The 26,141-nt window shown below is 39.7% G+C and overlaps 1 protein-coding gene across 1 annotated transcript; it reads right to left on the bottom strand.

The window, feature by feature from the left end:
* Nucleotides 1-598: 598 nt before the first annotated feature.
* Nucleotides 599-10,909, bottom strand: LOC133544164 (L-rhamnose-binding lectin CSL2-like). The gene is made up of 9 exons (XM_061889262.1): nt 10,792-10,909; nt 10,687-10,722; nt 8,574-8,633; nt 8,337-8,481; nt 5,330-5,442; nt 5,187-5,237; nt 4,960-5,086; nt 793-904; nt 599-707 (listed from the first exon to the last, which is right to left on the bottom strand). Exons 1-8 carry the CDS (start codon nt 10,820-10,822, stop codon nt 796-798), a joined length of 672 nt encoding a protein of 223 aa, XP_061745246.1. The 5' UTR covers nt 10,823-10,909; the 3' UTR covers nt 599-707; nt 793-795.
* Nucleotides 10,910-26,141: the final 15,232 nt, after the last annotated feature.

Here is a 26,141-nt window from a genome sequence, read left to right as displayed (position 1 = left end):
AGCCATCCGAATGATCGGAAGCAGGTGTCCTAATCACTTGGCCCGGCCGCAGGTGTATAAAATGAACCACTTAGGCATGGAGACTGTTTCTACAAACATTTGTGAAAGAATGGGCCGCTCTCAGTGATTTCCAGCATGGAACTGTCATAGGATGCCACCTGTGCAACAAATCCAGTCCGATTTTAAATTTTAAATATACCTGCATTAACCTTTCCATCTTTACCCTTTGTAACTGAGCAACTGTGTGAAACAGTTTCCCTTGTGGACCAATAACATTTGTCTAAGTCATGCTGTGACATGCTCTTTAGAGTATTTATATTGTTATTATTGTTTATCGGTATTATCTCAACTCTGTTAAACTAACTCAACTGTTATCTAAACCAGTAAGAAATAAATGAAGGTTGTATAATTACTGGATGAATATAAGTATACATAAGATCTAAAAATATTATCTAATTTTCGTATACTTTTCCCCATTTCAAAGTCACAATGAAAATGAAAAGGAACCCTCATGAAGACCCAAATTATAGGGATGCAGCCCAAGAAGACACAACATCTGTGAGGCTAAACCCAAAGAAGACAGATTTTGCAAGTCAAGTCAATGCAAGTTTTTAATGAGCTCTGTGATTTTCCACACGAGCGACTAGACAAAATATATGTCGAGGTGCTTCTCCTCTTGCAGTCTCGGGCTGGACCGACAAGCAGCGCTGTAAGCCATAAACGCAGAAGCAAAAATCACATAATTGCGTGTGAGGGTGGGTGCTTGTTTGTGGGAGTGTTTGTGGCGCTCACCAATCACACACACTCATAGTTCACAGTCAGGTACTTGGGAAGATTATCACAGTGAGTCCCATTTCCCAAGCTTAGGTTTGCAACGATTTGGCAGGAAGTCCGCTCATCACACCTGTAGGTCAGTCCAAGGAAAATGAGTTAGGCAAAAAAAGCAGAGTATTGCTCTCAGTAGATGCAAGAGTTACATCAACTTGTTTGCCAACTATCTACAAAATGGCATGTGTAATATATATATATATATATATATATATATATATATATATATATATATATATAAAAAATCAATTTTTTTACCTTTAGGGCTCCCAGGGACCATAAAGAGTCTCCGTCAATAACATGTTAAAAATGAGTCAAAATATTATTAAAATTTTTAATGTAACGCTTACAGTAGTCTGATCTTGAATGGGATTGTGTTGAAAATTGTAATTTTCCTGAAGGAACTCTCCTGACGGAATAAATAAAGTACTATCTATCTATCTATCCATCTATACAGTAGCTCGGTTGGTAGAGTGGCCGTGCCAGCAACTTGAGGGTTGCAGGTTCGATCCCCGCTTCCGCCATCCTAGTCACTGCCGTTGTGTCCTTGGGCAAGACACCTTACCCACCTGCTCCCAGTGCCACCCACACTGGTTTAAATGTAACTTAGATATCGGGTTTCACTATGTAAAGCGCTTTGAGTCACTGGAGAAAAAGCGCTATATAAATATAATTCACTTCACAGTAAATCTCTATATCAACTTCAGGTTTTATGCTTTTTATTGTCAAAGACAACTTAGTTTTTTATAGTAAAACTGAAATATGCAGTATTTTCCCCGACCGCCCAAAACATTCAGAAATCAATATTTGATGTGAAATAATTGGAATCCTCAAAAGATCAATAATTCCAGGACACCATTGATTTAAATGTATTATTATTTCTGATTAATCACAGTGAAAGGATCAATAAAATCCCAATAAATCTCTTTTGGATCCAAAAGTCCCCCCGCTCATAAAGTGATACATTTTTATTATCTGTTGATTTTACGTTGGAACTATTATTTTGTTTGTTTTATGCTCTTTTGTCAAACTCAATATATGCAATATTTTCCACACAAAACATTTTCAAGTGAAATACTTGAAGTAATTGGAGCCTTGAATTGGTCGATAATTCATTTCCACATTCATAAAAAAAAATATGTACATATTTATATATTTTGAGCAGTGGCAAAAAAAGACAAAATAAAAAAAAACAGCCTGCATGGCAGCTTTGTGTCACCATTGCAACTTTCTCTTAAAATTTCACCTCATTCCACTTTTTTTAAAAGATTAAAAAATGTTTGCAATAGCATTTGCAGAATGCGTGGCGGGCCGCACTTTGGACACCCCTGGCTTAAGATTTCTAAAGCTGGAACTTCTTAAATGACGTGGCCAAGGCTATCGGCACCTCCCGCTTATATCTTCATGCTGAAGATACCATCATCGACTCATTTGGTCCTTTCCTCTCTTCATTTCTATTTATTCTATTGAGAAATCATTTTAGGACATTCACATGTCTCAATTGAAAGAAGAGAAAAAGCATGTACTTTGACTGGACAAACAGTGTCACCTACCCAGCCCCCCCAGATAGATTACCTGTGCTGAGGGGTCAGAATTACTTTTTGTCAGCTCCTACAAATACTTGTCTGTTTTTGGACTGCTCACTTTCCTTTTAAGTTTCATATCAATAACCTGCAGGCCAAAGTGAAGGACAGATCGGGGTTCCTCTACTGAAGCCTCTTCCGTGTTGAGGGCGGAGCACCATCGACTAGGGGCGAGGCATGTGCGGCGCGGCGAGACACAGCTGGCAGGTGATAAGATTTCGCAGGTGATACGTGTTTATCTAATCAGCTGTTGTATTTAACAGTGAGCGGCCAGCGGACGAGAGGGGTGTGAGAAACTGGAGAGAAAGACATCTGAAAAGATTGTACTGAGAATGTGACGACCGGGTCGCGTGGTGATGCGGGGTTTGTTCTCCCAGGATGCAATCGGACTTTGGACACAGCGCGCAGGTAGGAAATTATTTTAAAAATAAATCAGACAGGAACAAACAAAGCGAGCAACAGTCAGAGCCTAGCGTGCAAGCTAGTCTACAGGTACCAGGAATCAAAAGTCGTCATCTGTTGCATAAAGCAAATTAGGAAGCCAGGCCGAGTGAGGCCAGAGCATGGACTAAATAGCCCTCTGATTAGTGCCCGGGCAACAGGTGAGCGTTCCGAACACTCTAATCAGCTGTTTTTTTTTAACAGTGAGCGGCCAGCGGAGGAGAGGGGTGTGATAAACTGGAGAGAAAGACATCTGAAAAGATTGTACTGAGAATGTGACGACCGGGTCGCGTGGTGATGCGGGGTTTGTTCTCCCAGGATGCAATCGGATTTCGGACGCAGCGCGCAGGTAGGAAATTTTTTATTTTAAAAATAATTCAGACGGGGACAAACAAAAATATGCTCAAAGCACGGACGGCAAAAACAAAAGGGGGTGCGAGCAACAAACAGAGCCTAGCGTGGAAGCTAGTCTACAGGTACCAGATATCAAAAGTCCTCATCTGTTGCATAAAGCAAATTAAGAAGCCAGGCCGAGTGAGGCCAGAACATGGACTAAATAGCCCTCTAATTAGTGCCCGGGCAACAGGTGAGCGTCCCGAACACTAACCAGAGGCGGGTTAGAGCAATCTGTCGTCATGGCAACTGAAACAAACAAACTCAAGAGATGCTGAGTCAAACATCTCTTGGTGGTGGCGGGTTTTATAAATAAATAAATAAATATATATATATATAATACTTGAATTTCAGTGTTGATTTATTTACACATACACACACACATAACACTCCTCTCTACTCATTGTTGTATTTGAAAGTGCTATGCTTTGCAGCCAGTAACACAACCTCTGAAGGAGCATAGGTATGGGCAGCATCTGTGAAATGTAATTTGCAGGAAAAGAGTGAGTTTAGGGTTGAATTGTCCATCCTCGTTCTATTCTCTTGTCACTCTTTTTTTTTGGGACATTACTACTTGCTGTAGTTTTGAAGCAATGCATGATGGGAATGCGGATATTGTGTGTCAGCGTATTAACGTGTCGGTTGGATGAGGATAGTGAGAGTGAAGGACTAGAAGAAAAAAAGAAAAGGCGAGGGCAGTGGGACCCATTCAGATGTTATTAGACACATTTACTAGGATAATTCTGGAAAATCCCTTATCTGCTTATTGTGTTATTAGTGTTTTAGTGAGATTATATGGTATGGTAGTCGGAGGGGTGTGGCCACGGGTGTGGTGACCGCCAGTGTCTCCGGTGGGAGGAGGTAAGAGAGTCCGCAGCTGCAGGAGGACACGAGCGCCGCTCATGTCTACGGTAAGAGCCGACTTATTACCACAATTTTCTCAACGAAACCTGCTGGTTGACATGTGGTCGGTAACCATGTTCGCTTGACCGCTCTGTTCCATAGTAAAGCTTCTCCTTCGGGAATGTAAAAAAGGAAAGGCGGCCGCAATACACCGCTTCCCACCTACATCTTTCTTCTTTGACGTCTCCATTTTTAATTGAACAAATTGCAAAAGATTCAGCAACACAGATTTCCAGAATACTGTCTAATTATGCGATGGAAAGAGACGACTTTTAGCCGTGAGCGGTGCTGGAAGAACATGTCCGCTCCAACCGGTGACGTCACGCGCACCCGTCATCATTCCGCGAGGTTTTCAAAAGGATACTTCGCGGGAAATTAAAAATTGCAATTTAGTAAACTAAATCGGCCGTATTGGCATGTGTTGCATTGTTAATATTTCATCATTGATATATAAACTATCAGACTGCGTGGTCGGTAGTAGTGGGTTTCAGTAGGCCTTTAAGTGTGCGCCCTATAGTCCGAAAAATACGGTACATTCAATGTGGATGAATGTTTCTGTCAATTAAAGTAGAAGCATTTTTCAGGACCATTGCGATTTGCCAAGCTTTCATATGGCACTCTCATGATAATCTTTAACAAAATTGTAATTTCCCATTAGCTAAAAATGCCCCTGACTAGAGCGCAGACCTGGATCTGGAAGGTGGCAATTTCCCATGGACTCAAACGGTTTAAAAATGAACAGAACCAACAAACAAACCTCCCTATTTGCTCGTGGGACTAAATTTAGACAATCCACCGAACTAACACTTACCTGTCTGCAACGAGATCTTCGGCAAATGGGCTCGAGCAGGAGGTTGCGTCCGAGGGGGTCTTAGTGCAGAGATTCTCATCAAAGCGTCCATAAGTGGCCTTCGTAACCTCGATGGCGGTGCCAAAAGCTGAGGGTGACACACATTTGTCATTAAGTGTACTGATGGGTGTTTGACTACTCATTGCATGGTCAAATTACCACGTGCAATGTCAGAGCTGCATCCTTACCGCAGGTGATAGCTGCTGTTTGTCCGTCACAGGCAACAACTGTGCGCATAGCTGTTGAAGCAGAATGTGATGACAGATCTTACAGTTTTGGGGAAGAAAATTACACAAAACACATTTGTGTTGAAGTTCCATAGAAAGCTCACCAGGGCTTTGTGGCGTGCACATGTACTTGACCTGGACAAAGTTGTCATTGGCGTCGCATGCAAACATTCTTGGGTTTGGCTTTGTCAGGCGGCAACGCTGCTGGCCATCACAGCTGAAACGAACATAACTCCATTACCAAACATGCAAAATAATGCCCGTGATCATGTATCTTATTTGAGTTTTAATAGAATCAGGTTTTTTTAATAAGATTTGCAAATACAAACATTAGGTTTTACTAAATATGACTGTACAACTGCCATACTCAGTATGACAGTTATTTAAACAAAACTATTAAAACCAAACATGCAAAATAGCTAATACTGCCTGAAATAATGTACATTGGTGAGTTTTACTAGAAACATGATCTTTTGTAAGGTTTGCAAAGACCCAAATTAGTTGTTTTTTTAATCAATACGACAGTATAACTGTCATACTAAATATGAAAGTTAAATAAACATAACTCCATAACCAAACGTGCAATATGTCTAAAAATGCCTGTGATACTGTATCTAGGTGAGTTGTAATAGAGTTAGGTGGTTTTTTTTAATAAGATTTGCAAATACAACAATTAGGTTTTACTAAATATGACTGTATAACTCATACTCAATATGTGAGTTATTTATTTAAACAATACTATTAAAACCAAACATGCAAAATAGCTAATAATGCCTGAAATAATGTACATTTGTGAGTTTTACTACAAACATGATCTTTTGTAAGGTTTGCAAAGACACAAATTAGGTTTTTATACTCAATATGACAGTGTAACTGTCATACTAAATATGGAAGTTAAATAAACATAACTCCATAACCAAACATGCAATATGTCTAAAAATGCCTCTGATAATGTTTCTATGTGAATTATAATAGAATCAGGTGTTTTTTAAATAAGATTTGCAAATACAAACATTAGGTTTTACTAAATATGACCGTGTAACTGTTATTTAAACAAAACTATTAAAACCAAACATGCAAGATAGATAATAATGCCTGAAATAATGTACATTTGTAAGTTTTACTAGAAACATGATCTTTTGTAAGGTTTGCAAAGACCCAAATTAGTTGTTTTTTTAATCAATACGACAGTATAACTGTCATACTAAATATGAAAGTTAAATAAACATAACTCCATAACCAAACGTGCAATATGTCTAAAAATGCCTGTGATAATGTATCTATGTGAGTTGTAATAGTCAGATGGTTTTTTTTTAATAAGATTTGCAAATACAACAATTAGGTTTTACTAAATATGACTGTATAACTCATACTCAATATAACAGTTATTTAAACGAAACTATTAAAACCAAACATGCAACATAGCAAATAATGCCTGAAATAATGTACATTTGTGAGTTTTACTAGAAACATGATCTTTTGTAAGGTTTGCAAAGACACAAATTAGTTTTTTTTTTACTCAGTATGACAGTATAACTGTCATACTAAATCTGAAAGTTAAATAAACATAACTCCATTACCAAACGTGCAATATGTCTAAAAATGCCTGTGATAATGTATTCATGTAAGTTTTAATAAAATCAGGTGTTTTTTTAATAAGATTTGCAAATACAAACATTAGGTTTTACTAAATATGACTGTGTAACTGTTATTTAAACAAAACTATTAAAACCAAACATGCAAGATAGATAATAATGCCTGAAATAATGTACATTTGTGAGTTTCGCTAGAAACATGATCTTTTGTAAGGTTTGCAAAGACACAAATTTGTTTTTTTTTTACTTAGTATGACAGTATAACTGTCATACTAAATCTGAAAGTTAAATAAACATAACTCCATAACCAAATGTGCAATATGTCTAAAAATGCCTATGATAATGTTTCTATGTGAGTTGTAATAGAGTCAGGTGGGTTTTTTTATATAAGATTTGCAAATACAACAATTAGGTTTTACTAAATATGACTGTATAACAGTCATACTCAATATGACAGTTATTTAAACAAAACTATTAAAACCAAACATGCAACATAGCTAATACTGCCTGAAATAATGTACATTTGTGAGTTTTTCTAGAAACATGATCTTTTGTAAGGTTTGCAAAGACACAAATTAGTTTTTTTTTTAATCAATACGACAGTATAACTGTCATACTAAATAAACATAACTCCATAACCAAACGTGCAATATGGCTAAAAATGCCTGTGATAATGTATCTATGTGAGTTGTAATAGAGTCAGGTGGTTTTTTTTTTAATAAGATTTTCAAATACAGCAATTAGGTTTTACTAAATATGACTGTATAACTCATACTCAATATGTGAGTTATTCAAAAAAACTATTAAAACCAAACATGCAAAATAGCTAATAATGCCTGAAATAATGTACATTTGTGAGTTTTACTACAAACATGATCTTTTGTAAGGTTTGCAAAGACACAAATTAGGTTTTTATACTCAATATGACAGTGTAACTGTCATACTAAATATGGAAGTTAAATAAACATAACTCCATAACCAAACATGCAATACGTCTAAAAATGCCTGTGATAATGTATTCATGTGAGTTTTAATAGAATCAGGTGTTTTTTTAATAAGATTTGCAAATACAAACATTAGGTTTTACTAAATGTGACTGTATAACTGTCACACTCAATATGATAATTATTGAAACACAACTATTAAAACCAAACATGCAAAATAGCTGAATGTTTGTACCACTGCTTGATAACTGTTTAATAAATACATTTTTGGTCAATTGACTTAGTTGTGATTTCCTTCTCTGCATGAAAATTTTAAATGAGCAAATATTAATGCAGTATAAAGAAGAATGTTTTAATGTAGACACATAGAATCATCATACTGCTGTGATTATATGAATCAAGTGTTCATTCAAGGCTAAGGCAAAATATCGTGAATCGCGACACGGCCTTAAAATATCGAGATATTAATAAAAAAGGCCATAGCGCCCGGCCCTACACTAATCATATATTGCTGTAAATTCTACTGTGTATTATGCTGTGTGATATCATATCATATGTAAAAAGCTTCTCACATGAACCCGACCCATTCCGTGAATATTGTTCGGAGGCAGCGCTGGTCAACTGGGAAGACTGTGGCGACTGTGGGTAAAGCCGTACAGTTGAGAGTATTGGCTTTACCATAGCGTACTTCTTCCACCGCGATCACATGACTTTTAGCTGTACAAGGCATGAAGCACAATGGGAGGTTGGTGCAATGCAGGACAATCTGGAGCAAACAAGGTTCGTTGGAGCAAAGGTGGTATACTTACGGCATTGCAGTTCAATGTTCTTATCGGAACATGCCAGACTGTGTTTGAAAGCTGATCGGGCTAAACACACAACACAGTTATTATTATTTTTTTATATTATTCAAAATACTAAAGCAACACATTTAAAGGCCTACTGAAACCCACTACTACCGACCACGCAGTCTAATAGTTTATATATCAATGATGAAATATTAACATTGCAACACATGACAATACGGACTTTTTAGTTCACTAAATTACAATTTTAAATTTCCCGCGGAGTTTCTTGTTGAAAACGTCGCGGAATGATGTTTGTGACGTTATTGGTTGAGCGGACATTTTAGCCCAGCACCACTTACGGCTGGGCTAAAAGTCGTCTCTTTTCATCGCATAATTACACAGTAATTTGGACATCTGTGTTGCTGAATCTTTTACAATTTATTCAATTAATAATGGAGACTATAAAGAAGAATGCTGTTGGTGGAAAGCGGTGGATTGCAGCTGCCTTTAGCACCGAAACACAGCCGGTGTTTCTTTGTTTGTTGTGAAGCTTTAACACAGAGCGGTCAAGCGAACATGTTTCTGTACGTCAACCAGCAAGTTTTTGGATGGGAAAATTGTGATATTAAGTCGGCTCTTACCGGAGATTTCAGTGGATTATGGGACCTCCCTGCGATGAGGTGGCGACTTGTCCAGGGTGCACCCTGCCTTCCGCCCGATTGTAGCTGAGATAGGCGCCAGCGCCCCCCGCAACCCCGAAAGGGAATAAGCGGTAGAAAATGGATGGGGATGGATATGGGACCTCCTCCTGTAGCTGTCAAAAAGGCAGCTGTGATCTTGGCTCCTCGGCTTCTCTCAGAGACACTGGCGTTCACCGCAGCCATCCGACTTTCAGGTTTGACTTAAAAAAACTCACTAAAATACTATTAACACAATAAGGTGTCGGACACCTCAGTCACCTTGGGCGTATCCTCGCTCATCCATGCGGACTGGACACTGGCCGAGATTTGGTTGACGGCCGAGAGTGGAGTCGGCTCTCTTGGTTGCTTTGTTAGGTCTGCTCCTGTCTTTAGCCATGCTCCCTCCACCCCAGCAGACAATGGCATGGAACACCGCAGAGGCCACCACAGTGTATGTTTCTTTTATATTTTATTCATAGCTGTATGTAGAAGAGGCTGGTTGTATCTGCTGCTTTAATGTCCTTTGTCTTCTTTGATGTTTGATGCGTACTATGGTTATGAGTTGTTGTTTTTTTCTCTTGGCCTCAGTCTGGAACCCCTTTCCAGGGCCCAGGCTTAGACCGATTTTTTTTATTATCCATCCATCCATTTTCTACCGCTTATTCCCTTTCGGGGTCGCGTTTTATTATATTTTATTTTATTTTAATCTTCTATTTTTTTCTCCCATCCCCCCCACTTGTTTACCTGTCTCTCACCTTTTTTGTAAGGGGCGCTGGAAGCCGGCAGACCTGTCAGCGATCCTGTTCTGTCTCCCGGTAACGTTTGTCTGATCTTGAATGGGATTGTGGTAAAAATTTAAATTTTCCTGAAGGAATAAATAAAGTACTATCTAATCTAATCTAATCTAATAAACAGATAAGGGTTTTTCCAGAATTATCCTAGTAAATGTGTCTAATTAAATCTGAATCGCTCACACTGCTGCCGCCCAGAGCCGTCAATTTTTCTTTTCTTTTTTTTTTTTTTTTTGTGCTTCACTCTAAATTTTCTCATCCACGAATCTTTCATCATCGCTCAAATTAATGGGGAAATTGTCACTTTCTCGGTCTAAATAGCTCTTGCTGCTGGAGGCTATGATAATAAATAATGTTCAGATGTGAGGAGCTCCACAACCCGTGACGTCACGCACACATCGTCTGCTACTTCTGGTACAGGCAAAGCTTTTTTATTAGCAACCAAAAGTTGCGAACTTTATCGTTGATGTTCTCTACTAAATCCTTTCAGCAAAAATATGGCAATATCACGAAATGATCAAGTATGACACACAGAATGGACCTGCTATCCCCGTTTGAATAAGAAAATCTCATTTCAGTAGGCCTTTAAACTTAAAAAATATTGCATTGCTCTTCTATAAGTAAAAATACACTGATAGAAAAAGAAAAAAAGAAATCGGTTACCTGTGAATGCTGAGCAACACCACATTGATGCCAAGACTATGGAAATAGAACATCAGTTAGCATTAATGACCATTATTTCTCGTGTAGATTTCATCAAATACTCACAGGCAACGATTGTCAACTTGGCAGGCAACATCTCAACAGATGAATGTTGTAACGCCTGGAAATGTACGACTTTTTATGCTGACTGGTGCAAACAGACTGAACAGGGCGTATTGGCGATGACGTAAGGAAGTTCGCTAGTGCAAAGTTGACATTGAACAGTACAGCGTTAAAAAGGAGAAGAACAAGCAAATATTGGCTGCAGCTCGGGAAATTAAGTTCCCCGTTGTAAGTGTTTGAGTTCAATATTGGATTTCCCCAAAGGGCTGCAAAACTGTAGAAAGTCAGCAGTTTACTCTGCTAAGACACAAGTGGTGCGCCCCGTGCTTTTGCCACCTGGGCATTGAGTGGAGTCTTGGTCCACTTATTCCACCTCTTCATAACACCAATATCACGTCACAATTATACAAATCATAAATAGTACATAAAAAGCTTGGCTTTATAGAGAGAGACGTTTTCCGTATTGGGCACGTATAACATTAAGTCAGGGGTGTCTAAACTTTTTCCACAGAGGGCAGCACACGGAAACATTGAAGCATGCGGGGGCCATTTTGATATTTTTCATTTTCAAACCATAGCAAAATATGTTTTTTGTTTTTTTTAATCCTTAGGGCTCCTGGGGAGCATAGAGGGTCTCAGTCACTAAAATGTTCAAAATAAGTCAAATTATTATTTTTTTATTTTATTTAATGCTTACAGTAAATCACTTTATCAACTTGAGGTTGATATAACGTAAAACAAATAAGGTTTTATGCCTTCTCTGTCAAAGAAAACTTTGATTTTTATAGTAAAACTGAAATATGCAGTATTTAGATGGATAGATAGATAGATAGATAGATGGATAGTACTTTATTGATTTCTTCAGGGGAGTTCCTTTATTCAGCAATTAAAGCCCTCAAAGATCAATAATGCAGGACACCATTGATTTTAATTATTTAATATATTTGAGTAATCACTGTGAAAAGTTAAATAAAATCCGACTAAATATATTTGAGATCCGAAAGGTTCCCCACTCATAAAGTGATACATGTTGTTTTTTTATTTACTTTTAACACTTAAATTTCAAGATCAATTTCCGATATATCTGTCGATTTTAAGTTTGAACTATTATTTTGTTTGTTTTATGCTCTTTCGTCAAAACTTTGATGTTTTTACATGGCAACCACACAACATATGCAATATTTTTTCCACATGAAACATTTTAAAGTGATAATTTTTAAGTAATAATTCATTATAACATAGATTTTTTTTGTCCTTTTTTTTTTTAGCAATGGAAAAAAAAGAAAATAAAGACAGAAGGAACAAAAAAACTGCCTGCATGGCAGCTTTGTGTCAACATTGCCACTTTTTCTCATTAGATTTCACCTCATTCCACTTTTTTTTTAAATGTTTTTTTTTATTTTTGCAATACTATCAATTTTGCAATTTTTGTAGAATGTGTGGCGGGCCGCAAATGGCCCCCAGGCCGCACTTTGGACACCCCTGCATTAAGTAGAACTCCAACTTACGTGCTAAATTGACAGCTCTGTACTCGAGCAGAAACGTCTTTGTTTAATTCAACTATTTTTCCTACACTATTCATTGAGGCTGGAAAGTGTCTTTTTTCTGATTACTCAACTAGTCGGACCAACGATAGCGAAACTTATTGATCGCCACAGCCAGGGCTGGACGATATAGCCTTTTTTTATTATCTCAATATTTTTAGGCCATATCGCGATACACGATATATATCTCGATATTTTGCCTTAGCCTTGAATGAAGACTTGATGCATATAATCACAGCACTATGTTGATTCTATGTGTCTACATTAAAACATTCTTCTTCATACTGCATTAATATATGCTCATTTTAAACTTTCATGCAGAGAAGGAAACCACAACTAAGTCATTTAACCCAAACTATATTTATTAAACAGTATTTAATCAGTGGCACAAACATTCATGTCATTTCAAAACAGAAAGTGCAAGATTGTCAGAGACATTCTAAAACAGGCTATGAGTGCACTTTTGTGCATGATGTCACTAAAATGGCATATCAAAACAAGACTAATTTAAAGTGCAGTTTTTATACAGAACGCCATTACAATAGTTTAAAACAAATAAAGTGCACTTTAGTGCATGATGTCACACAAGATATTTCAATATCAATGAGCTTGTCATAATCCGCTGCTCGGATCATGGTATATTCTGGTTTTGTATATCACATCCTGTTTGTTATTTGGCTTCCTTATTTCCTGGTGGCACTTCCTGTTTTGTTTCGTTGCCTGGTTACGTATTCGTGTCACCTGCCTTGTGTTTCTCACACGCACCTGCTTTTTGATTACCTCCCTATTTAAGCCTGCCTTTGTTTTCCATTCGGGCTCGCAGTGAAAATTGCTTTCCATGCAACAGGTGACGTCGCTATCCCGCATTGTGGTAACTACCTTTCTGTATTCGATTAGCTTCCACGCTATTTGTGTGTTTATTTTCCTAGCTCACATGCTAGCGTCCTTAGTTCTATCTAGCTCACATACTAGTTCTGTTGGTTTTTGTCTCTCGTGCCTTTTGTGCAAGTTTTCTGTTCCTAGTCTGTTTTGTAGTTTAATAAATCATCATTTTTACCTTCACGCTGTGTTCCATCCCGCTCGCATCCACGAGAGAACGCACCCGCACACCACGATGCCAGTCAAGCGTCACAGAGCTGCATAATAGGAAATCAAATTGCTATGTAGTGGGTTACTGCGGACGTTATCTCCCTATGTTGTTCTCTATTATTTTAATACAGTGTTGATGTGTAAGTGGTTGCCTTGGAATTTTGTTGGTGTGGCATTGAACGGAGATGTTGCCATGCGGAGTAAACACTCTTTATTCTCTAGCACAGGGGTGCCCATTACGTCGATCGCGAGCTACCGGTCGATCGTGGAGGGTCTGCCAGTTGATCGCAAACCAAGCATTAAAAAATTAAACCTAAACATTTGTGATCATCAATCGTTACAACGACGTCACTTTCGTCACTTGATTGACATTCACCGCACCCGAGGTTCTTCTGAGATGACGCCGGCTAAGAAAATAGATCAAGAGGAGGGCGAGAAACACTTTTTTTCTCAACACTTTCGCGCCGTACCTGCTGTCAAAATCTTAAAGACAGACTGCACGGTTGCTGTCTTCACAATAAAAGCCCCGCTTCATCCTGCCTGCGCTAACAAAATAAGAGTCTCAGAAAGCTAGTGTGCACAAGATAGCAAGCTACGGATTTTGCCGTCAATGTATTTCTTGCAAAATGTATAAAAACGAGTATGGAAGCTGGGCAAATAGGATGCCAAAAACTAACCACTTTCATGGACTTTTTCTCTCCTCCATTCGAAAATGTGTATGTTATCAGCACTACAGTCTGATTCCAATCAATGCAAGTCATCAGAATCAGGTAATACACCAACTTATATTCTTCTCTTCATGAAACAAAGGAATCTATAAGTCATTAAACATGCTTGTGTTATCATTAAACACCTTTAACGTGTTAACAAAAACGTCTCTTTCATGAATAATTAAATATAAATTATATATATGAAGAAGTAGATTCGTTCGACTCGATCAATTAAAAAGTAGCTCGCCTGCAGAAAAAGTGGGCACGCCTGCTCCTAGCAGGTGACTTTTCAAATGATGCTACATATTAGAATAGGATAGGTCTTTATTGTCATTGCACAAGTACAACAAAACTTTGTTTTCAGGACAAACCTGTTCAAGATTAGACAAACAGTGTACAGGGTTACAGAACAGGAACGCTGATGGGTTGCCATAAGGCACCCCGTAAAAGATGGGAAAAAGGTAAACGCTGGGGAAGGATGAGTACAAAAATACAATCTAGACAGGGCTCCTAAGGGGGCCCAGTCTGGAGTGGGAAAAAACCTCCATAGCAAGGCACATATACGTATTACAACATACATTTGGAGATATCTAGCAACAGAGGGAAGGGAGTTCGGGGTCATGGTGGTAGGCCGCAGCTCTCAGGCGCTGACCATCCTTTCAGCACCCTTATGGGATTTGCGTCGAGGGCGTTGGGTTGGGGTGGTGGGGTGTGTATGTGTGGCGTGTATTTTTGGGGATGTGTGTGTGTGTAAGCCCATAGTGTGTCTGTTCCGCGGCCTTGATGTATTGTGCAGTCGCTAGTCCAAAGTCAACAACAGGTGTGTGTCCATGAGAGACAAGAAGGGAGTTTGTTGTGTCTTCGCCGCACCGTCCTTCGGGAGAGTCTCGAAGCCAGGGAAACAATCCAAGTTAGAATGTTTTGTATGCGGGTGAAAAGAAAATTTGCTTTTCACCCTAAATTGTCTATGACTGGTCCTCAAATACTGCGGGGTAGACAGCCCGATGTAATCCACAGCAGTAATGCTACTTTTTGTAGCAACGCTTTTGCCCAACACTTGACAAATTACGGTTGTCTGTTCGACATATTCCCACTTGAAGCCAAACCACCGCCAGACGATGGACCCCCTGCTGATTTCCTTGGGAATTAATTCTTCCTTCATTTGTGACCAGATTGGCACCTTCTTTCTCTCGTATTGCCCACTCGCACCCCAGCTGACGTTACCCATGCCGCTACCTCTCTGTTCCGCGAGGGCGAATACGTATGTGACGTATGTAAGAAGGTGCGCTTGCTGTCTGTGAGAAGGAGAGACAAGAAAGAGTGAGAAGAGCCTGTAGTTTAATGCCAGCAGCTAAAAGCAACTGCGTGAGAACGTATACTCAGAATCTCACGATATAGTCATTTCCTATATCGCACAGAGACAAACCTGCGATTTATCGAGTATATCGATATGTCGCTCAACCCTAGCCACAGACCTTGTCTGCTATCTGGCTCTGTGAGGTGAATCTGCAATCTGTTTAGTTAAAGGGGAACATTATCACAATTTCAAAAGGGTTAAAAACAATAAAAATCAGTTCCCAGTGGCTTGTTGTATTTTTTGAAGTTTTTTTCAAAATTTTACCGGTCTCGGAATATCCCTAAATAAAGCTTTAAAGTGCCTTATTTTCGCTCTCTGCGAAGACACTGGCCATTTCCCTGTGACGTCACACAGTGCTGCCAATGTAAACAAACAATGGGAATACCACAGCAAGATATAGCGACATTAGCTCGGATTCAAACTCGGATTTCAGCGATTTAAGCGATTCAACAGATTTCGCATGTATTGAAACAGATGGTTGGAGTATGAAAGTATTGAAGAAGAAACTGAAGCTATTGAGCGAATTCATAGTCATAGCATGGCCCAATAGCTGTGTTAGCATCGCCGGTGAAATGTGCGGACCAAACGATCAGGACTTTCGCATCTTTTGACACGGGAGCAACTTAAATCCGTCGATTGGTAAGTGTTTTTTTCGCATTAAATGTGGGTGGAAGGAAACGTGATATAGTTGCAAATGCATCTACAGGTTATCCATACATCTCTGTACCATGTCTGCTCTAGCACCGCCGGTAAGTAGCATGTTAGCATCGATTAGCGTAGCATGTTAGCATCGATTAGCTGGCAGTCAACATCAACAAAACTCACCTTTGTGATTTCGTTGACTATCGTTGCAAATGCATCTACAGGTTATCCATACATCTCTGTGCCATGTCTGTCTTAGCATCGCCGGTAAAATGTGGAGACACTCCGGCACATTCAATGGGGGTCTGGCGGCAGATTTCTTGCCACTTTCGCATCTTCGGGCCAGTGGTGCAACTTGAATCCCTCCCTGTTAGTGTTGTTACACCCTCTGACAACACACCGTCGAGGCATGATGTCTCCAAGGTTCCAAAAAATAGTCAAAAAAACGGAAAATAACAGAGCTGAGACCCGGTGTTTGTAATGTGTTGAAAATTAAAATGGTGGGTGTGTTACCTCGGTGACGTCACATTCTGACGTCATCGCCTCCAGCGCGATAAACAGAAAGGCGTTTAATTTGCCAAAATTCACCCATTTAGAGTTCGGAAATCGGTTAAAAAAATACATGGTCTTTTTTCTGCACCATCTAGGTATATATTGACGCTTACATAGGTCTGCTGATAATGTTCCCCTTTAAGAAAACAAAACAGCTCCATTTCTTTTATAGTTTAAGTGGCATCGCCCTTCACTACTAAATCCGAAGGCCTGAACAGATTACATTGCCATGGCAACACATTGAAACTGAAATTTGATTGGACAAAACATTCTACATACATGTACTGAGTGAGCCATCAAGAAACACACTATGCAATTAAGAGCTTGCTGGCCCTACCTGCTCTCCACTGCAAGACGTTACATCTATGGCTAGGCGATATGGCCTTTTTTTAATATCGCAATATTTCTAGGCCATATCGCGATATACGATATATATTATGATATTTTGCCTTGGCCTTGAATGAACACTTGATGCATATAATCACAGCAGTATGATGATTCTATGTGTCTACATTAAAACATTCTTCTTCATACTGCATTCATATATGCTACTTTTAAACTTTCATGCAGAGAGGGAAATCACAACTAAGTCAAAAGACCAAAAGTGTATTTCATCCATCCATCCATCATCTTCCGCTTATCCGAGGTCAGGTCGCGGGGGCAACAGCCTAAGCAGGGAAACCCAGACTTCCCTCTCCCCAGCCACTTCGTCTAGCTCTTCCCGGGGGATCCCGAGGCGTTCCCAGGCCAGCCGGGAGACATAGTCTTCCCAACGTGTCCTGGGTCTTCCCCGTGGCCTCTTACCGGTTGGACGTGCCCTAAACACCTCCCTAGGGAGGCGTTCGGGTGGCATCCTGACCAGATGCCCGAACCACCTCATCTGGCTCTCGATGTGAAGGAGCAGCGGCTTTACTTTGAGTTCCTCCCGGATGGCAGAGCTTCTCACCCTATCTCTAAGGGAGAGCCCCGCCACACGGGGGAGGAAACTCATTTGGGCCGCTTGTACCCGTGATCTTATCCTTTCGGTCATGACCCAAAGCTCATGACCATAGGTGAGGATGGGAACGTAGATCGACCGGTAAATTGAGAGCTTTGCCTTCCGGCTCATATCCTTCTTCACCACAACGGATCGGTACAACGTCCGCATTACTGAAGACGCCGCACCGATCCGCCTGTCGATCTCACGATCCACTCTTCCCCCACTCGTGAACAAGACTCCTAGGTATTTGAACTCCTCCAAGTGTATTTATTAAAGTTATTAAACAGTGGCACAAACATTCATGTCATTTCCGAAACATAATGTGCAAGATTGTCAGAGACATTTTAAGTGACAAATAAAAATTAGCTGCATAATAGGAAATCAAATAGTATTCGTCCTTCACTATGTGGTATGTTACTAAGGTTATGAAATTCTCTTCATTATCTAGCGAGTGACTTTTCAAATGATGCTACATATTAGCAGTGATGCTACTTTTTTATAGCACTGCTTTTGGCCAACACTTGACAAATTACGGTTGTCTGTTCGACATATTCCCACTTGAAGCCAAACCACCGCCCTGCTGTTTTTATTGGGAATTAAGTCTTCCTTCATGTGTTACCAGATCCGCACCCTCTTTCTCTTGTATTCCCACTCGTACGGCGACGTTAGCAGCTAACGTAGCCCAGTCTGCTGCCTCTCTGCTCTGCGAGGGTGTATACGTATGTGACGTATGACGTGACAGTATGTAAGAATGTGCGCCTTTTTGTCGGCGAGAAGGAAAGACAGGAAAGAGTGAGAAGAGCTTGAAGCGTAATGCCCGCAGCTAAAAGCAACTGCGTGAGAACGTATACTCCAATATTACGATATCGTCATTCTATATCGCAAACCCGCGATATATCGATATATCGCCCAGCCCTAGTTACACCTGTAACACATTTCGTATGGTTCTTTTAAATTCCTATCTAAAAGTTTGAGTGTGTTGAACAGACCTCTTCTTTCTTATCGGGCTTCTTTAGCTTCAAAGGAGAAACTTTGTTTATAATTCTGCCTATCGTTCACAATCATATACGCAACAATTCAATCAATCAATCAATCAATCAATGTTTATTTATATAGCCCCAAATCACAAATGTCTCAAAGGACTGCACAAATCATTACGACTACAACATCCTCGGAAGAACCCACAAAAGGGCAAGGAAAACTCACACCCAGTGGGCAGGGAGAATTCACATTCAGTGGGACGCCAGTAACAACGCTGACTATGAGAAACCTTGGAGAGGACCTCAGATGTGGGCAACCCCCCCCCTCTAGGGGACCGAAAGCAATGGATGTCGAGCGGGTCTAACATGATACTGTGAAAGTTCAATCCATAGTGGCTCCAAGACAGCAGTGAGAGTCCCGTCCACAGGAAACCATCTCAAGCGGATCAGCAGCGTAGAGATGTCCCCAACCGATACAGGCGAGCGGTCCATCCTGGGTCCCGACGAGCGGTCCATCCTGGGTCTCGACTCTGGACAGTCAGTACTTCATCCATGGTCATCGGACCGGACCCCCTCCACAAGGGAGGGGGGGACATAGGAGAAAGAAAAGAAGCGGCAGATCAACTGGTCTAAAAAGGAGGTCTATTTAAAGGCTAGAGTATACAGATGAGTTTTAAGATGAGACTTAAATGCTTCTACTGAGGTAGCATCTCGAACTGTTACCGGGAGGGCATTCCAGAGTACTGGAGCCCGAACGGAAAACGCTCTATAGCCCGCAGACTTTTTTTGAGCTCATCACAGGCATGAGTTCATCACGTACGTCTTTAAATGCAAAGAACGAAAGTTGTCATAATACGTAAAGCATATTTTTAGATTATTATTATTATTTATCAGGCTTTGTTTCGAAATCTGTTGAATGCATGAAATCAACTAATGATCGACTAGTTTTCTGAAAGGGCTTAAATCCAAAATAGAGGTCTTCAACTGGGGTTCGCAAACCCTGGGGAGCTTGCAGGGATACTGGAGCAAGGTTGCAAATGTTTTGGTTGTTTAAACAGAAAAAAAGACCTGTGGCTGAAAGTCTTAGAGTTTGTCTCAGTGCTGTACATTTGTCTTTGCTCAATATTTACTCTTCCTCATTGGGAACATGTAAGGGGATTACATTTAAACACCTGATTAATGTTGACATCGAACCAAGTACGCCAACCTGTTTTGAGCTCATGCAATGCACTTCATAATGAATGAATGAATGAATTACATAAGTTTATTTCGGTCATATAATCAACCATTAACCATTTTGTGTGACCAGGGTTAGGGTTAGGGTTAACCCTGGTTACACAAAATGGTTGGTTAGGGTTAACCCAACCCTAACCCTTAGCCTAACTCTATACTTTCAATGAAAATTACATATTAGATGATGAAAAACATTGTTTCTTTACTGTACAGTCAACCCTTAGAAAAATCAAATGTCTACAGTTTGACGCTCATGCAACTTATACGTCCGTAGAAGAGTACTGTATTTGCTCTCCACTAGGGAGCTGTTTAGTTTTATTCATAATATATTTACACTCGTAATTGGTAATCTAGTAATGTAAAATCTACTCATTAAAATCTCGTAACATAAAAATACCAAAAATAAGAACGAGCTTAAAAAGTAGATGGGTATCTGTTAGGGGAGTTCAACTGTGGAACAGCTTGGATTATTCCTTAAAATGTTCCAGTTCCATTCACACATTTAAAGGGGAACATTGTCACAATTTCAAAAGGGTTAAAAACAATAAAAATCAGTTTTTTGAAGTTTTTTCAAAATTTTACCGGTCCCCGAATATTCCTAAAAAAAGCTTTAAAGTGCTTGATTTTCGCTATTTGCGATGCGACTATCCATTTCCCTGTGACGTCATACAGTGCTGCCAATGTAAACAAACAACGGCGAATACCACTGCAAGATATAGCGACATTAGCTCGGATTCAGACTCCGACTTAAGCGATTTAACAGATTACGCATGTATTGAAACAGATGGTTGGAGTATGAAAATATTGAAGAAGAAACTGAAGCTATTGAGCGAAAAGCTATTGACGCTATTCGTAGCCTTAGCATGGCCGAATAGCTACGTTAGCGTCGCCGGTAAAATGTGCGGACCAAACGATCAGGACTTTCGCATCTGGTGACACTGGACCAACTCAAAATCCTTCGATAGGTAAGTGTTTTTTTCGCATTAAATGTGGGTGGAAGTAAACGTAATATAGTTGCAAATGCATCTGCAGGTTATCCATACATCTCTGTGCCATGTCTGCTTTAGCACCGATGGTAAATAGCATGTTAGCATCGATTAGCATAGCATGTTAGCATTGATTAGCTGGCAGTCAACATCAACAAAACTCACCTTTGTGAATTTGTTGACTGTATAGTTGCAAATGCATCTGCAGGTTATCCATACATCTCTGTGCCATGTCTGCTTTAGCACCGCCGGTAAATAGCATGTTAGCGTCGATTAGCGTAGCATGTTAGCATCGATTAGCTGGCAGTCACGCCGCAACCAAATATGTCTGATTAGCGCATAAGTCAACATCAACAAAACTCACCTTTGTGATTTCGTTGACTTTATCGTTGCAAAATGCATCTGCAGGTTATCCATACATCTCTGTGCCATGTCTGTCATGTGGAGACACTCCGGTACATTCAATGGGGGTCTGGGGGCATACACTTTCGCATCTTCGGGCCAGTGGTGCAACTTGAATCCCTCACTGTTAGTGTTGTTACACCCTCCGACAACACACCGTCGAGGCATGATGTCTCCAGAGTTCCAAAAAATAGTCGAAAAAACGGAAAATAACAGAGCTGAGACCCAATGTTTGTAATGTGTTGAAAATGAAAATGGCGGCTGTATTACTTCGGAGACGTCACGTTCTGACGTCATCCCAAAAAGAGCGATAAACAGAAAGGCATTTAATTCGCCAAAATTCACCCATTTAGAGTTCGGAAATCGGTTAAAAAAATATATGGTCTTTTTTCTGCACCATCAAGGTATATATTGACGCTTACATAGGTCTGCTGATAATGTTCCCCTTTAAAAAACACTTTAAGGACCAATGTCTTGAAAAAAGATATCACTCTTGAATCAACATTGTAGTTAATACTATGATTAATGTTAATTAAAAACTAAACATGGGATATAAAAAAATGGAAGTATAATTGTTTGTATATATAGTATATAATTGGTGCAACGGTTTAATACATGTGCAAAGATATTTCACATGCCTTTACTGTGTATATAATTGAACTACGTTCATGTTGTGTATAATGTGTATTCATAATATGTTGTGCAAAGGACATTTCATAATTTTCCGAAGTTCATTTTGTACTTGACATTGTTTATAGGGTTAGGCGCAATCAGAGGTGGGTAGAGTAGCCAGAAATTGTACTCAAGTAAGAGTACTGTTACTTTAGAGATTTATTACTAAAGTAAAAGTAAGGAGTAGTCATCCAAATATTTACTTGAGTAAAAGTAAAAAGTATGTTGTGAAAAAACTACTCAAGTACTGAGTAACTGATGAGTAACCTGTTTGTTTAATGATTACGGCAACAAATAATGCACAAAAATATAAAAATAGCAATGAGCAAATTCATAGCCAGGAATATTTCTTAAGCAACTAAAACAATAATATATATTAAATAATAATACATTAAAATAAAAAAATTAAGGCAAATTGAGCCACAATAACTTAACAGCACCATAAGCTCAGTAGGCATTTATTGATTGATTGATTGATTGAAACTTGTATTAGTAGATTGCACAGTACAGTACATATTCCCTACAATTGAACACTAAATGGTAACACCCCAGTAAGTTTTTCAACGTTAATCAATTACTTAATAAATGACTAAGTCGAGGTGATCTACCTCATATATACATACACATATATCATATATATATATATATATATATATATATATATATATATATATATATTTATATACAGTATATAATTTATATTTTTTTATTTTGCCGTTTTTGTTGAAATGTTAAAGGTGTTTTAATGAATATACATGCATGTTTAACATATAGATTCCTATCTTTCATGAAGACAAGAATATAAGTTGGTGTATTACCTGATTCTGATGACTTGCGTTGATTGGAATCAAACAGTATAGTGCTGATAATGTCCACATTTTCAAATGGAGGAGAAAAAAAGTTCCTCTTTTCTGTCTAATACCACATTAAAGTCGTTGGTTTTTGGCATCTTATTTGTCCAGCTTCCATATTCGTTTTTATACACTTTACAAGAAATACATTGGCGGCAAATTCCGTAGCTTGCTTGCTTGTTTGCGCTGGCTTTCGGAGACTCTTATTTTGTTAGTGCAGGCGCGATGGAGCGGCGCTTTTATTGTGAAGACAGGAACTGTGCGATCAGTCTTTAGGCTTTTGACGGGAAGTACGGTTGAAATAAAAAGTGTCTTTTTTCCTTTTCACTTTTGATTGATTGATTGAAACTTTTATTAGTAGATTGCACAGTACAGTACATATTCTGCACAATTGACCACTAAATGGTAACACACCAATAAGTCTTTCAACTTTTTTAGGTCGGATTCGACGTGTGACGGTCACGTGACCGCCGGGTTTTGTTTGATTGGTCCAACGTCACCAGTGACTGCATTTGATTGGTGAAACGCAGGCATGCGTAGTTCCTACTTTGAATGCGTGTCTGACAAAATCAAAACAAACAAAGCGTGCATTAACAGATTTAAAAAAAAAGTAGCGAGTAACGAGCTGATTGTAGATAAATGGAGCGGAGTAAAAGTAGCGTTTCTTCTTTATAAATATACTCAAGTAAAAGTAAAAGTATGTTGCATAAAAACTACTCTTAGAAGTACAATTCATCCCAAAAGTTACTCAAGTAGATGTAACGGAGTAAATGTAGCGCGTTACTACCCACCTCTGGGCGCAATAAGTGTTCAACTTCAGCCTAAACCCTTTCGGTCTGCAACATTTTAGTTTTCAATCATGAATGTACAACTGTTTGTTTTTTTTGTTGACCATTGACCAAAGAACAATAATACATTAAAAGCTAAACTAATCTTATTCGTAAGATTTGACTACTTACGTTTAAAATACTACACGGTCTAACTCCAGCTGATTGTACTGTACCATATGTCCCGGTGAGAAATCTGCGTTCAAAGAACTCCGGCTTATTAGTGATTACCAGAGCCCAAAAAAAGTCTGCGGGCTATAGAGCGTTTTCTATAGGGGCTCCAGTACTCTGGAATGCCCTCCCGGTAACAGTTCGAGATGCTACCTCAGTAGAAGCATTTTAAGTCCAATCTTAAAACTCATTTGTATACTCTAACCTTTAAATAGACCCCCTTTTTAGACCAGTTGATCTGCCGTTTTTTTTCTTTTCTCCTCTGCCCCCCTCTCTCTTGTGGAGGGGGGGGGGGGGGGACACAGGTCAGGTGACCATGGATGAACTGCTGGCTGTCCAGAGTCGGGACCCAGGGTGGACCGCTGGCCTGTGCATCGGTTGGGGACATCTCTGCGCTGCTGACCAGTCTCCGCTCGGGATGGTCTTCTGCTGGCCCCACTATGGACTAGACTCTCACTGTTAAGGTTAGATCCAGTATGGACTAGACTCTCACTGTTAAGGTTAGATCCAGTATGGACTGGACTCTCACTATTGTGTTAGATCTACTAGGGATTGGATTTTCACAATTTTATGTCAGACCCACTCGACGTCCATTGCATCCGGTCTCCCTTAGAGGGGGGTGGGTTACCCATATTTGCGGTCCTCTCCAAGGTTTCTCATAGTCATTCTCATTGACATCCCACAGGGTTGTGAGTTTTTCCCTGCCCTTATGTGGGCGCTGAACCGCGGGTGTCGTTGTGGCTTGTGCAGCCCTTTGAGACACTTGTGATTTAGGGCTGTATAAATAAACACTGATTGTTTGAATGATAATCTAGTATTGGTCATTACTAGAGGTGCAATGATGTTTAGCTCAGAAGCGCTTTGAGTACCTTGAAGGTAGAAAAGCGCTATACAAATACAACCCATTTATTTATTTATTTATTTAAGATTAGACAATATTTCAATATCCCTTTTAACGTAGGCCTATGATTTTTTTAATATACATTTGACACACTTCCTTGTTGTCTAGATCAGTGTTTTTCAACCACTGTGCCGCGGCACACTAGTGTGCGGCGAGATGCGGTCTGGTGTGCTGTGGTAGGTTACATTGTTTCACCTTTTTGGGTTTTAAATATTTTTTGCAAACCAGTAATTATAGTCTGCAAATGATGTGTTGTTGTTGAGTATCGGTGCTGTCTAGAGCTCGGCAGAGTAACTGTGTGATACTCTTTCAAATCAGTAGGTTGCAGCAGGTAGCTAATTGCTTTGTGGATGTCAGAAACAGCGGGAGGCAGTGTGCAGGTAAAAATGTATCTAATGCTTAAACCAAAAATTAATAAAAGGTGAGTGCCCCTAAGAAAAGGCATTGAAGCTTAGAGAAGGCTATGCAGAACAAAACTAAAACTGAACTGGCTACAAAGTAAACAAAAACAGACTGCTGGACGCCAGCAAAGACTTACTGTGGAGCAAAGACGGCGTCCACAATGTACAGTGTATATCCGAACATGACATGACAATTAACAACGTCCACACAATGAAGGATTAAAAACAACTGAAATATACTTGATTGCTGAAACAAAGTAGATGTGGGAAAAATCGCTCAAAGACATGAAACTGCTACAGGAAAATACCAAAAAATGAGAAAAAGCCACCAAAATAGGAGCACAAGACAATAACTAAAACACTACACGCAGGAAAACATTAAAACACTCCAAATAAGTCAGGGGGTGATGTGACAGGTGGTGACAGTACACCTACTTTGAGAAAAGAGCTATATCTTCTCCTCTGTCCCCCCCTCCCTTGTGGAGGGGGTCCAGTCCGATGACCATGGATGAAGTACTGGCTGTCCAGAGTCAGGACCCAGGATGGACCGCTCGCCTGTGTATGGGTTGGGGACATCTCTACGATTCTGATCCGACTCCGCTTGGGATGGTTTCCTGTGGACGGGACTCTCACTGCTGTCTTGGATCCGCTTTGAACTGAACTCTCGCGGCTGTGTTGGAGCCACTATGGATTGAACTTTCACAGTATCATGTTAGACCCGCTCGACATCCATTGCTTTCGGTCCCCTAGAGGGGGGGGTTGCCCACATTTGAGGTCCTCTCCAAGGTTCTCATAGTCATCATTGTCACTGGTATCCCACTGGGTGTGAATTCTCCTTGCCCTTATGTGGGTTCTTCCGAGGATGTCGTAGTCGTAGTGGTTTGTACAGTCCTTTGAGACATTTGTAATTCAGGGCTACATAAATAAACATTGATTGATTGATTGATTGATTGATGCATGCTTGGTTATACTTTAAAGTCAAATCCAACAATTGCGACAACAACTTTTTAATGTCAACTGAATTTTGTTTTTAATGATTTCTGCTAGTGGTGTGCC

The sequence above is a fragment of the Nerophis ophidion genome, linkage group LG27 (assembly GCF_033978795.1).
Source record: "Nerophis ophidion isolate RoL-2023_Sa linkage group LG27, RoL_Noph_v1.0, whole genome shotgun sequence".
Lineage (NCBI taxonomy): Eukaryota > Metazoa > Chordata > Actinopteri > Syngnathiformes > Syngnathidae > Nerophis > Nerophis ophidion.
The sequence above is the reverse complement of the archived record's forward strand: the minus strand, read 5'-3'. Positions and strand labels throughout refer to the sequence as shown.

Bases quoted from the DNA above. Each gene is read 5' to 3' on its own strand.
- LOC133544164 (XM_061889262.1), bottom strand. From the start codon at position 10,822: ATGTTGCCTGCCAAGTTGACAATCGTTGCCT. The intron at 10,723-10,791 runs GTGAGTATTTGA...CTATTTCCATAG, and splicing joins CAAGTTGACAATCGTTGCCT to TCTTGGCATCAATGTGGTGT. The intron at 5,087-5,186 runs GTAAGGATGCAG...TGTCACCCTCAG, and splicing joins AACAGCAGCTATCACCTGCG to CTTTTGGCACCGCCATCGAG.